This window comes from Felis catus, chromosome B2 (genome assembly GCF_018350175.1).
Source record: "Felis catus isolate Fca126 chromosome B2, F.catus_Fca126_mat1.0, whole genome shotgun sequence".
NCBI classification, from domain to species: domain Eukaryota; kingdom Metazoa; phylum Chordata; class Mammalia; order Carnivora; family Felidae; genus Felis; species Felis catus.
Genome location: NC_058372.1, coordinates 5311834 through 5325122, shown reverse-complemented (window position 1 = coordinate 5325122; position 13289 = coordinate 5311834). Strand labels below are relative to the sequence as shown.

Here is a 13289-nt window from a genome sequence, read left to right as displayed (position 1 = left end):
CCTGTCATTTTGGGAGGAGTTACATCATCATCTATAAATGCCGCATGGGAGTATGTCCTCTTTTTAAGGTGTAGATTTAATCTGTGTGGCCTCCAATAGATTATTTCATGAATTTGCTGTATGGCTAGCGGGCCCTTCTCATCCAAGTACGTGTTCTCCTCTCCAGCCACCGTAATGTGATGATGAGGCTGAACCTGCAGTTGACCATGGGAACCTTCTCTCTTTCACTCTTTGGACTAATGGGAGTTGCTTTTGGAATGAATCTAGAATCTTCTCTTGAAGAGGTGAGACTGCATTTCAATGAGCTAGGGATTATTTTTTATGTTTTGAAGATCGTTTTTTAAAATGGATTTTAAGGGGTGCCCAGGGGGTTGGTTCGAGTCCCACGTTGGATGTAGAGATTGCTTGAAAATAAAATCTTAAAAAAATACAGTGGATTTTAAGAAGAGTCTTAAAATGTATGCAGCCCTAGTGAATTAAAATGTGTAGTCTAATTCATTCAAAATTCAGGCAGTGTTTTTAGCCCCTGTTACAACGTAAATATAACTGTAGCCTAGGTTACCTCAGGTTTCTTGAAACCTGGAACCACACATGGGAAAGGTTTGACAAAACAATGTCACACCGTGCACGGTGCTCTTGCAGGATCCCACTGTGGGGCTCTGGTATGCAGGAGCACAGTGAGATGGTGCTCCCGGAGGATCTTGCCGTAGGTGCGGGTAGTGCGGGATCGCACCGTGAGGAGACCGTGGTGCAGGTCACATGATGCGATGGTGAGCCCGCAGGGTCTTACCGTGTCGTTCCGGTAATGCCGGATCACACCGTGAGGCAGTGCTTGTGCGGCGTGGCACCATGAGGCGACGGTAATGCAGGATCCCCCTGTGCGGTGTGTGCAGGATTGATTGTGAGGTGGTGCTCCTGCAGGGTCCTGCCATGAGGTGGCGGTAATTCAGAATCACAGAGAGGCCATGCTAATGAAGGACTTTTTTCCTAATTCTTACGTGCCAGGCATTGGTAGCTTGCTTATTTCAGTCAAGTCACAGCTCTGAAGATGGAAGTGTTACCCTACTTTACACATGAGAAAACTGAGGTCCAGGAAATTGAGGTAATTTGCTCAAGGGCTCAGTGCTATAAAGTAACAGTTGGGATTTGAGCCCGAGACTTGTACTTTGCACTTGGCTGCACTTTCACATTAACGCAACACTAAACTGCCAGAGTTCTTCATATCATCGTAGCCTTGTATTTTCAGAAAATACCTTGCTGTAAGATTTCCAGAAAATAATCTGAATACGCACTCAGCACTCTTTTTGGCTCCGTGTCCTACGTAATCTGTAAGGTCGTTCTCTGTCTCTTTCCTTGTCATCCTTGTCCAACCGGTGTCCTGTCTCATCAGGACACTTCCACTTCTAAAAAGTGGCCTGTAAAAGAAGCACATCTGGTGGTCACTCTTCTATGAAACTGTCCAGTGGTTTTTGATTGCCCTTAAAGATCCAGGCTCCTTGGGCTGCAGGACTCTTCCTGGTGTGTGTGCCCTCGTCTGCACGTTGAGCCAACCACTCGGCCCCACTGTCCATGCTGCATTGATCTTTCTGTACAGGCTCACTTCCTCCCACACACGTTCCCTCAGTTCCCACCTCCTCTGCCTGATTGGCTCCTACTTCCTCTCAGGTCTCAGCTTACTCGTCACTTCCAAGGACAATCATCAGCGAGGCACAGTGTTCGTCATTTTAGTTCTCCTTGTACTGAGATGTAAAGAAAAATAAATGCAGTCCATTCATTCGTTCATCCTCTAAACACAGTTTTGGTGCCTGTTACATACTAAGCACTGCTTTCAGCCTTGGGGAAACAGCAGGGAGTCCCTGCCCATGTGGGGGTCACGTGACAGTAGGAGAGAGCATAGAAATAGACATGTAGCATGTTAGGTGAGAAGTGCCATGAAAGAAAAGCCCGGCACAAGGATGATGCTCACAGGAAGTGAGATGAGGAGATGGGCTGGTCAGGGAAGGTCCTTCCGAGGAGCTGACCGTACAGAGTGGGACGGTCTATGGGAAGGTACGCGAGGCACAGGGGGCCGCACACATACTGACTGTAGCAGGGATGGGGTGCACTTCTTTAAGGAGGAGAAGGCCGGAAGGGGCAAGAGAAGGCGAGTCAGGAGGAGAGAGGTAGGGAAGGAGGTCACAGAGTAGACAGGTGGGAGATCGTGATGATTTTGTAGAGCCGGATAGGGTTTGGATTTATTTTAGGTGTGCTGGGCATCTGTTCTGAGGCCAGGAGTTTTAGAATTCTTCTCTGATAGCTCCCGGCCCATGCGGTCCCCTCTGGTAGCTCTTGGCCAGTGTGGTCCTCAGTGTGGAGCCGCCCCGTTGTGATGAGAGGTGAGTGGTTTGGGGGGATTGGTTCCCACACAACAAGATTCGGATCAGTATCTCACCCGTTACAAATTCCGTCTCTGGGGATCCTGAAGGATAGGAAAAACTTCTTGTTTTTTTCTTTTTAAGATAATTTTAGAATCTTCCAAGAATAGTCCCAGAATTCCCATAGAGCCTTCATGCAGTGTCTTCAAACACCAACGTTACATCACATTCACTCTGTCATTGTATCTGTTTGTGCAGCCTTTTTTCCTGAACCACTGGAGAGTAAGCAACACATGTGATGCCCCTTCACCTGTAAATATTTCACTATATACCTTTCAGTATATACTTCCTAGAAACATGGGCATTCTCATCTATAACCACAATGCAGATGTCAAAATCAGGAAACTGACATCGAAACAGTGCTGTTTTACAGTCTGCGGACCCTATTTGGATTTAGGCTTTTGTCTCGGTGCTGCTCTTTGTCTCTTAGAAGACCTTGGATCACATAGTTACCCTGTCTCCTGAGACTCTTAATGGAGCCAGCTTTCTGATCTTTGTCTTTCATGGCCATGACACTCACTAAGAAAGAGATTCGTTATTTGACCCTTGATAGCCTTTCTTTGTCCTGAGGTTCTGGTTATGCATTGTCAGTATGTTCTTACATTGAGTCCCATCAGGAAGCACATGATGTCTGTTTGTCCCGTTATTGGGACCATCGGTTAGGGAGGTGTCTGCCAACTTTCTCTCCCGTGAAGTGACTCTGTCTGTGAAGTGAAATGTCTCGGAGAGAGATACTTTGAGACTGTGTAAAAATCCTGTCATTCTTCAAATTTTCACCCTCTGGTTTTTGCATCTGTCACTTGACCAAAAACTAATTCATGCCTGAATCAAATATTACTGTGATGGTTACCAAATGGAGATTTTTTTTTCTTTTTAAGTTTTCATTTTAATTCCAGTTAGTTAACATCCAGTGTAATATTAGTTTCAAGTGTACAATATAGTGATTCAGTACTTCCACACATCACCAGGTGCTCATCACATGTGCACTCCTTAATCTCCACCATCTATTCTCCATCCTCCCCCCACCTCCCTTCTGGGGACCATCATGTGGTTCTCTACAAGAGTGTGTTTCTTACTTTATCTCTTTTTCCCCCCTTTGCTTGTTTCTTAAACTCCACATATGAGTGAAATCATATGATATTTGTCTTTCTCTTTTTTTTTTTTTTTAACATTTGTTTGTTTAGAGAGAAAGTGCAAGCAGGGGAGGGGCAGAGAGAGAGAGAGAGGGAAACAGAATCCCAAGGAGACTCCACACTGTCAGCACAGAGCCCGATGCAGGGCTTGATCTCACCAACCGTGAGATCATGAGCTGAACCAATATCAAGAGTCGGTAGCTTAACCAACTGAGCCACCCAGGTGCCTCATGACTGACTATGTGTGTGTCTGTGTCTGTGTGTGTGTGTGTGTGTGTGTGTGTAAAACACATCTTTTGTATCCACTCATTTATTGATGGACACTGAGGGTTCTTCCATTGTTTGTTGTAAATAATGCTGCCAGAAACATAGGGGTGCGTGTATCCCTTTGAATTAGTGTGTTTGTATTCTTTGGGTAAATACCCAGTAGTGTGATTGCTGAATCATAAGGTAGTTGTCTGTTTTTAACTTTTTGAGGAACCTCCACACTGTTCTCCACAGTGGCTGCACCACTTTGCATCCCTACCAACAGTGCATGAGGTTCATGTTTCTCCACATCCTTTCTAGCATCTGTTGTTTCTTGCTGTTGGCTTTAGCCATTCTGACCTGTGTGAGGTGATACCTCATTGTAGTTTTGGTTTGCATTTCCCTGATAATAGGTGATGATGAGTATCTTTTCATGTTGTCTCTTCTGTTGGCTATCTGTATGTCTTCTTGGGAGAAATGTTTGTTCATGTCTTCTCATTTCTTAATTGGATTATTTGTTTTTTGGGTGTTAAGTTAGATCAGTTCTTCATATATTTTGGATAGTAGCCCTTTATCCGATACGTCATTTGCAAATATCTTCTCCCGTTCCATAGGCTGCCTTTTAGTTTTGTTGATTGTTTCCTCTGCTGTGCAGATTTTTCTGTTGATGTAGTCCTGATTGTTTATTTTTGCTTTTGTTTCCATCGCCTCAGGAAACCTATCTTGAAAGAACTTGCTGTGGCCAAAGAAGTTACTGTCTGTGTTCTCTTGTAGGATTTTTATAGTTTCACGTTTCACATTTAGGTCTTGAATCCATTTTGACCTTATTTCTGTGTATAGTGTAAGAAAGTGGTCCAGTTTCATCCTTTTATTTGTCCAGTTGAGCCAGCACCATTTGTTGAAGAAACCATCTTTTTCCATAGGAGGCATATTCTTGCCTCTTTTGTCAAAGATTAATTGACCATATATTTGTGGGTTTATTTCTGGGCTTTCTGTTCTGTTCCATTGGTCTGTGTGTCTGTTTTTGTGCCAGTATCATACTGTTTTGATTATTACTTGGAAGTCCAGAATTGTGATGCCTCCACCTCTGCTTTTCTTTTTCAAGATTGCTTTGGCTATTTGCGGTCTTTTGTGGTTCCATACAAATTTTAGGATTGTTTGTTCTACCTCTGTGAAAAATGTAGTCAGTATTTTGATAGGGACTACATTAAATGTGTAGATTGCTTTGAGTAGTATAGACAGTTTAACAGTATTTATTCTTCCAGTCCATGAGCATGGAATGTCTTTCCATTTCTTTGTGTCGTCTTGAATTTCTTCTTTCATCAGTGTTTTATAGGTTTCAGAGTACAGATCTTTCACCTCTTTGGTTAGGTTTATTCTAGGTATCTTATTTTTTTTTTATGCAATTGTAAATGGGCCCTTTTCGTAATTTTTCTCTGCTGCTTCATCATCAGTGTAGAGAAATGCAACAGATTTCTGTACATTGATTTTGTACCTGCAACTTCACTGAATTCATGTATCAGCTCTAGCAGGTTTTTGGTGGAGTCCTTCAGGTTTTCTACATATAGTGTCATATCATCTGCAGGTAGTGAAAGTTTTATTTCTTTGTTACCAGTTTGGATGCCTTTATTTCTTTTTGTTGTCTGATTGCTGAGCCAAGGACTTCCAGTACTATGTTGAATAAAAGTGATGGGAGTGGACATCCTTGTCTTGTTCCTGATCTTAGGGGAAAAGCTCTTAGTTTCTCACCATTGAGGATGGTGTTAGCTATTGGGTTTTCCGGTATACAGACTATTTTGTTGAGGTACGTGCCCTCTAAACTTACTTTGTGGAGGGTTTTATCATGAATGGCTGTTGTACTTTGTCAAATGCTTTTGCTGCATCTGTTGAGATGATCAGTACGGTTTTTATCCTTTCTCTTGTGGATGTGATGTATCATGTTGATTGATTTGCGAATATTGAGCCACCCTTGCATCACAGGAATAAGTCCTACTTGCTGGTAATAGGTCTTCAAATTTCCTATTTCTTCCTGATTCAGTTTTGGGAGGTTATATGTTTCTAGGAATTTATCCATTTCTTTAGGTTGTCCAATTTGTTGGCATATAATTTTTCATAATACTGTTTTACAATCCTTTGTATTTCTGTGACACCACTTATTTCCCATTTCGTTTCCGATTTTTTTTTAATTTTTATCTTTTAATATTTATTTTTTGAGAAAGAGAGCACAAGCAGGGAAGGGACAGAGAGAGAGGGAGACACAGAATCTGATGCAGGTTCCAGGCTCCGAGCTGTCAGTGCAGAGCCTGACATGGGGCCTGAACTCCCAAACTGAGATCACAACATGAGCCAAAGTCAGACACAACCCACTGAGCCATCCAGGCGCCCTCATTTCTGATTTGAGTCCTCTCTCTTTTCTTTTTCGAAGAGTCTGGCTAAAGGTTTATCAATTCTGTTGATCTTTTCAAACAACCAGCTCCTGGTTTCATTGATCTGTTGGGTTTTTTTTAGTTTCTATTTCATTTCTGCTCTTTTCTTTCCTTCTACTAGCTTTGGGTTTTGTTTTTTCTAGTTCCTTTAGATGTAAGGTTAAGTTGTTTGAGATTTTTCTTCTTGAAGTAGGCCTGTATTGCTATAAACTTCCCTCTTGGCACCACTTTTGTTGTATCTTGAAGATTTTGGACCATTGGTTTTTCATTTTCATTTGTGTCTCTGTAGCTTTTTTTTTTTAATTTCCTCTTTGATTTCCTGGTTGATTTATTCATTGTTTAGTATCATGGTATTTAACTTCCATGTGTTTTTGGTCTTTCCAGATTGTTTTCTTATGGTTGATTTCTAGTTCCATAGCATCGTGGTCAGAAAAGATATGTGTTATGACTTCAGTCTTTTTGACTTTTTTTGAGACTTGTTTTGTGGCCTGATATGTGGTCTGTTCTGCAGAATGTTCCATGTGAACCGGAGAAGAATGTGTATTCTGCTGTTTTAGGATGGAATGTTCTGAACATATCTGTTAAATCCATTTAGTCCGATGTGTCACCATTTCCCTAGTGATACTCTGTTTGGATGATCTGTTCATTGATGTAAGTGGGGTGTTAAAAGTCCCCTACTATTATTATTGTATTGATTACTTCCTTTATGTTTGTTATTAACTGTTTAACGTATTTGGGTGCTTTCATGTTGGGTACATTAATGTTTACAATTCTTATATCTTGTTGGATTGTTTGCTTTATGATTATTGTAGCATCCTTCTTTGTCTCTTGTTGCAGTATTTGTTTTAAAACTATTTTTTCCATCTAAGCATTGCTACCCCAGCTTTCTTTTCACATTCATGTGCATGATAAACGTTTCTCCATCCCTTCACCTTCAGTCTGTTAGTGTCTTTAAGTCTGAAACGAGTGTCTTATAAGCAGTATATAGATGGGTCTTGTTTTTTTATCCATTCTGTCACCCTATGTCTTTTGGAGCATTTAGTCCATTTACATTCAAAGTAATTATTGATAGATATGTACCTTTTGCCATTTTGTTACTTGTTTTATGGTTGCTTTTGTAGTTCTTCTGTGTTCCTTTGTTCCCTTGCTCTCTTCTCTCACGATTAGTTGGCTTTCTATAGTGATATACTTGGATTCCTTTCTCTTTATTTTTTGCATATCTATTACTGGCTTTTGATTTGTGGTTACCATTAGGTTTGTAAATAACATCTTCTGCATATAGCGGCCTGTGTTAAGCTGGTGTTCACTTTAGTTTGAACCATCCTTTACTCCTCTCCCACATTTTAGGTATATGATGTCATACTTTACATCCTTCTATTTTGTGAGTCCCTTGATTGATTTTTTACAGATATACTTATTTCTACTGCTTTTGTGTTTCCTACTTTTCATACTCTCACAGTCTTTCCCAAGAGTCCCCTTTAACATTTATAAGGCTGGGTTAGTGGTGATAAATTCCTTATACTTGTTTGTCTGAGAAACTCTTTATCTCTCCTGTTCTGAATGATAGCCTTGCTGGATAGAGTAATTTTGGCTGCAGATTGTTTTCCTTTCATCACTTTGAATATATCCTGCCACTCCCTTCTTCCCTGTAGTTTCTGCTGAAAAATTAGCGGATAGCCTTATGGGGTTTCCTTTGTATTTGATGTTCTTCTTTTCTCTTGCTGCTTTTAATATCCTCTCTTTATCACCACTTTTTGCCATTTTAATTACCATATGTCTTGGTGTGGACCTGCTGGGTTGATTTTGTTGGACTGTCTCTGTGACTCCTGGATCTGGATTTGTTTCCTTTCCCAGATTCTTGACGTTTTCAGCAGTTATTTCTTCACATAAATTTGCTCTCCCTTTTCTCTTTTCCTTCTGGGATCCTTGCATTGCGAATGTTATTACACTTGATGTGTCACTGGGTTCCCTAAGTCTATTCTCGTTTATAATTTGTTTGTCTCTCACCTGCTAATAAGCTCGATTACTTTCCATTACTCTGCCCTCAATGGATATGTTCTTCTGCTTCCTCCATTTATTCTATCTAGTGTATTTTTAATTTCATTTATTGTGTTCTTCATCTCTGATTGGTTCTTTTTTATGTCCTTGTCAAGGGTCTTACTAATGTCCTCCACTCTTAAGTCCAGTAACTATATGATCATTGCCCTATATTTTCTATCAGGCATGTTGCTTATCTCCATTTCGCGTAGGTCTCTTGCTGTGATTTTGTCCTGTTCTTTTATTTGGGACGTATCCTTCTGCCTCATTTTGTCTCCCTGTCTGTTTCTATGTATTAGGAAAGTCAGCTATGTCTCCTGCTTTTGAAGGCAGTGGCCTTGTGAAGAACAGGTCCTGTGTGCCTGCAGGACACCGTCCCCCGTTCACCAAAACCTGGCGTTTCAGAGGTGTCTCCTGTGTGTTTGGAGTGCACCTGACTGTTGTGTCTGGGCCACGTTTACCTTCAGTCCCGCTGTCTGCAGTGGCTCTTTGCCTACTCTGGGCGATGTTTGGTCTCTGTGGTGTCAGTGGGCCAGTCTGGTGCCACCTTGGGCTTGAGTTGAGTCACACCAGGCATTTGTCAGAGATGCAGTAGCACCGAACTGCAGGCTGCTTTCCAGCATTGTCCCCTGAGAAGCTTTCATTGGCGGACAGGGCCTACAGTCAGATCAGCTTTCTGGCCCCAGCCCACTGCTGGGGCCACATTCTGACCTTCCCCTGTCCCCGGGCAGGAGGTACTCTGGAGCGGTGCTGGCCCCCATTGGGGCTGCTTGCACACAGCCAGGCTTGGGGGTGCTGCTTCTGATGGGCCCCTGCCCTGGAGTGTGTGGATGCACAAAGTGCCCAGGGTGTAGGAGTGTCCGTGTTCTCAAGGTTTGTTGGGTCTCCTGGGGGAGGAGACCACAGCGCTGGCACTGAGGCAGGCCTGGCTGTGGGTGTGGAGGGAAATGGCACCTGCCAGGTCCTTTGTTTTGCGTGTCCCGGAGGGACAGACACCTTTGGGAGACTCCTCCAGGACACGCTCTCACACTGCTGCTTCTATGCTGTATCTCCCCTGGGCTGTTTCTCGTGTTGGCTCTTTAAAGGCAGGGACTCAGTTTCCTCTTGACTTCTCGGCTCTCCCAAAGTTGAGCCTGCTGATTGATTGATTGATTGATTTTAGTTATATATTTTTTAAGTTTATTTACTTATTTTGAGAGACAGTGAGAACAAATGGGGGAGGGGCAGAGAGAGAGAGAGAGAGAGAGAGAGAGAGAGAGAGAGAGAGAATCCCAAGCAGGCTCCACACTGTCAGCACAGAGCCTGACACAGGGCTCGACCCCACGAACTGTGAGATCGTGTCCTGAGTCAAAATTGAGACATGCTCAGCCGAGCCACCCAGGCGCCCAAGTCTGCTGATTTTTTTAAATTCCAGGTTTTAAGTTTTTCTGATAATAAGAATTCACAAAATTTAGCCTCTCTGGTTTACAAAGCCAGTGTTATGTGGATTTGTCTTCCCGTGCAGGCCCCCCTGTGTGACGGTCTGTTTCTCTCCCCTCTTCTGTGCCAGCAGGTTCCTCCCTCTGTGCACAGCCCCACTTTCATTTAGCTCCCCACTAGCTCCCCACCCTGTCTCCATACTCCCTACCCTCTTTGGATGTAGCTTCTTCTCTACATTTATTTGCGGAGTCGGTTCTGCCGATCTTCAGGTCGTTTTCTGGGTTAATAACACTAATGTGAGTCTGGTTGTGTCTAGTTGTGTCCTGGGACGAGGTGAGCTTAGGGTCCTCCTACTGCACCATCTTCCAAATGCAGTTTCTCTGTATTTTAGTAGCACGTGCAATTTCAAGCTTGGTTGGAACTTGGCTTACCTCTCGAGTGTATCACATTTTGGCATTCCCAGATGTTTGATTCATACGCGGATTACTGAATCAGTCTGCAGCAAAGATAGTAGTGATCCGTGTACACTAAGTCTCATTTAAACATAACTTTTACTTGGGACACCTGGGTGGCTCAGTGAGTTAACTGTCCAACTTCAGCTCAGGTCATGATCTTTCAGTTCATGAGTTCAAGCCCCGCATCGGGCCCTGTGCTGTGACAGCTCAGAACCTGGAGCCTATTTAGGCTTCTGTGTCTCCCTCTCTCTCTGTCCCTCCCCTGCTTGCACTGTGTCTCTCTCTCTCTCTCACACAAGTAAATAAACATTAAAAAAAAAATTTAAACATAACTTTTACTTAATAAACTAGGGCCTTTTTTTTTTTTTTTTTTTGGATGACTAGAAAACGTGTGAACGTTAACAAAACTTAACTCATTTAGCATTTGTCTCCCTGATAGCTTATGTCTAACTCTGAGTTCATGTTCCATCCAGGGAGGTGGGTTTCTCCTTCATGCATGGTATGAATTTCTAACAGTGGTAGTTTATCATTTGTGTAACGGAATTACCTGGGGGACAGGTGAGCTCTCAATCACTGGAGCTAACGAGGCTGTGGTTGATCACCAACTGACAGAGCTATAGATGGAATCCCTTCCCTGTGGGATAGTAAACATCAAGTCTGGTTCTGTACATGGATGCATTACACTGCAAAAATACAACGATTCTGAAAATCACAGGGGAAATACTTATTGTATAAGTCGGAGCTTCCCAAACTTCCTTGGTCCATGATGCTTAGTGTCTTTCCATAGTATCACTAGACCAAATGTTTTTTTATTATGTTGTAGTTTTTGAGATGTTACCTAACAATTTTTATATGAAGTAGTTAAGTCAAACAACTTACTAGTGGTTCTCAGAGTACATTGCAGATGTCACTGTGTTCCTCTTAAAAACTTAAAATATTCTGGGGGTGTTGTGACGCTCAGGACACCACAGCTCACAGTTTGGGAACTGTAGCCATACGCAAAAAATGTGTGTATACTCTCTGTGTGTAACTGATCAGGTTTGTATGTATGTAAACAAAGACTGGAAGAAAACAAAGTACAAGTTATGTTTGGCTTATAGATGATTAAAATAATTTTTTTTACGTTTATTTTTGAGAGACAGAATCAGAGCACAAATGGGGGAAAGACAGAGAGAGAGGGAGACACAGAATCTGAAGCAGGCTCCCGGCTCTGAGCTGTCAGCACAGAGCCTGACATGGGGCTGGAACTCCCAAACCGTGAGACCTGAGCCAAAGTCAGAAGCTTAACCAACTGAGCCATCCAGGCGCCCCAATTTTAAAATATTTAAGCCCTTTTATTTTTTTTTTTTAATGTTTATTTATTTTTGAGACAGAGAGAGACAGAGCATGAATGGGGGAGGGTCAGAGAGAGGGAGTCACAGAATCTGAAACAGGCTCCAGGCTCTGAGCTGTCAGCACAGAGCCCGATGCGGGGCTTGAACTCACGGACCGCGAGATCGTGACCTGAGCCGAAGTCGGCCGCTCAACTGACTGAGCCACCCAGGTGCCCCTATTTAAGCCCTTTTAAATCATGTTTTCCTTCTAATTTATTTCTGATTCTTGGGTCTCTGGGTGCAGTCAAGGCTTGTTCTTAGGTCCTTCCTACAGGAAGGAGCTGGACAGACAAGAGGCTTCTTTTAAGCTCTGGGGCAAGAGTAGTGTGGGAAATTCTGCTAAGGAACCCAGCCTTTTGTGATTAAAATTAACTGTGTTCTCTTTTAGGACCATAGGGTGTTTTGGCTGATTACAGGAATTATGTTTATGGGAAGTGGCCTCATCTGGAGGCGTCTGCTGTCATTCCTCGGACGACAGCTCGAAGCTCCTTTGCCTCCTGTGGTATGTGGTGTGGAGAGTCTGGCTCGCAGCAGTACAGCACAGGGGTCACATCTGGGCTCCCGAGACACACAGCCTGGGCTTACGTGGTCACAGGCTCTGCAACCCTGAACACATCACTTAATTTCTCTAAGCCTCCCTCACTTTCCCCATCTGCCAGTTAAAGTGCTAGTGGGAGAGTTAAATAATACATGTAAAGTACTTGTTAGCACAGTGCCTGGCACAGTAAACAAGTTAGAAATACTTCTGTGTGCAGCACTGTGACGAGCATTATGTATTTAGATAGATGTTAGCAATTCTGCCGCAGGCTTTGTCATAACCCCAACTGAAATGTAGAAAATGTAGTGTTCTCATCAAGATAAAAGTTTACCCTTTCTCTTCCCCTTCTACTCCTTGTTCACACCAGGAGTAAACACGTAAGATACTGATACAAGTCTTACGGTCCTTCCCTCGTGTGGTAGGTAGTTCTCATTTTACTAGGGGCTTTTCTTTTCAGACAGACACCAACTAAAATGATTAATTTCCCTTCTTTATTTAGATGGCCTCTTTACCCAAAAAAACCCTTCAGGCAGACAGAAGCATGGAAATGAAACACAGCTTCCGGCCAGATGGACCCGGATCAAGCAGGAGTGTCCTGACAACCCGGTAGAGACTGGACTATTTTTTTATAGTAGTCACGAGAAACTTCTGATACCTTTATTTTCTTTTATAGAATCAGAGACTTGAAAAAAATCACTGATACTTAAATTATAATGTCTGATAAAAATATTAGGGCACTCACAGTACTAGAACTTAATTGCAAAGTACTTGCTTTGTAAAAGGCCAAAATTCTATCTTCCACAAACTGAAAAAGCTGTTTTTAGAGACGTGATGTGAGACATGGAGAGACTGATATATATATATCAAAAAAAGTACAGCCTCACGCCAAGCAAAGCCTGAAAACTTGATGAACCCGTGTGATGAGACCAGGTAGCGGCTCTTAGGAAGTTCCCAAGAACAAGATTCCCTGTGCTGAGTCTCAGGTGACTGGAAAGGTAGGAAAATCTATATTAACCTCAAAACACACTTGGAAAGTTTGTGCTTTAAATCAGTCTTTTCTTGAATTTGCCTCCTTTTTATATAAGGCAAATAAAAATGAAACGATTGAACATCAGCTTACATGGATTCCATTTAATCAAGATTTCACCTTCTTGAACGCTGGAACAATTTTTCTTTGCTTGGCTATAACAAAGCCTTTAGAAATAGTGTCAAAAGAAACTGTTTCCCTTCTTTTACTTGGTCGTCCCC

The 13289-nt window shown here is 42.5% G+C and overlaps 1 protein-coding gene across 3 annotated transcripts in view; it reads left to right on the top strand.

Annotated features, from left to right (window-relative positions):
- MRS2 (magnesium transporter MRS2) overlaps positions 1-13289 on the top strand; it is a 42359-nt gene that overhangs the window by 20225 nt on the left and 8845 nt on the right. Inside the window, exons 9-11 of one of the 3 annotated variants that reach the window (XM_023253618.2) lie at positions 167-284; positions 11892-12005; positions 12541-12647. In XM_023253618.2, the coding sequence (XP_023109386.1) occupies positions 167-284; positions 11892-12005; positions 12541-12647 (339 nt within the window). Of the gene's footprint in view, positions 1-166; positions 285-1005; positions 3527-11891; positions 12006-12540; positions 13037-13289 lie in introns of those variants that run through there. The other 2 variants (XR_006597492.1, XM_045057055.1) reach the window with 2 other exon arrangements.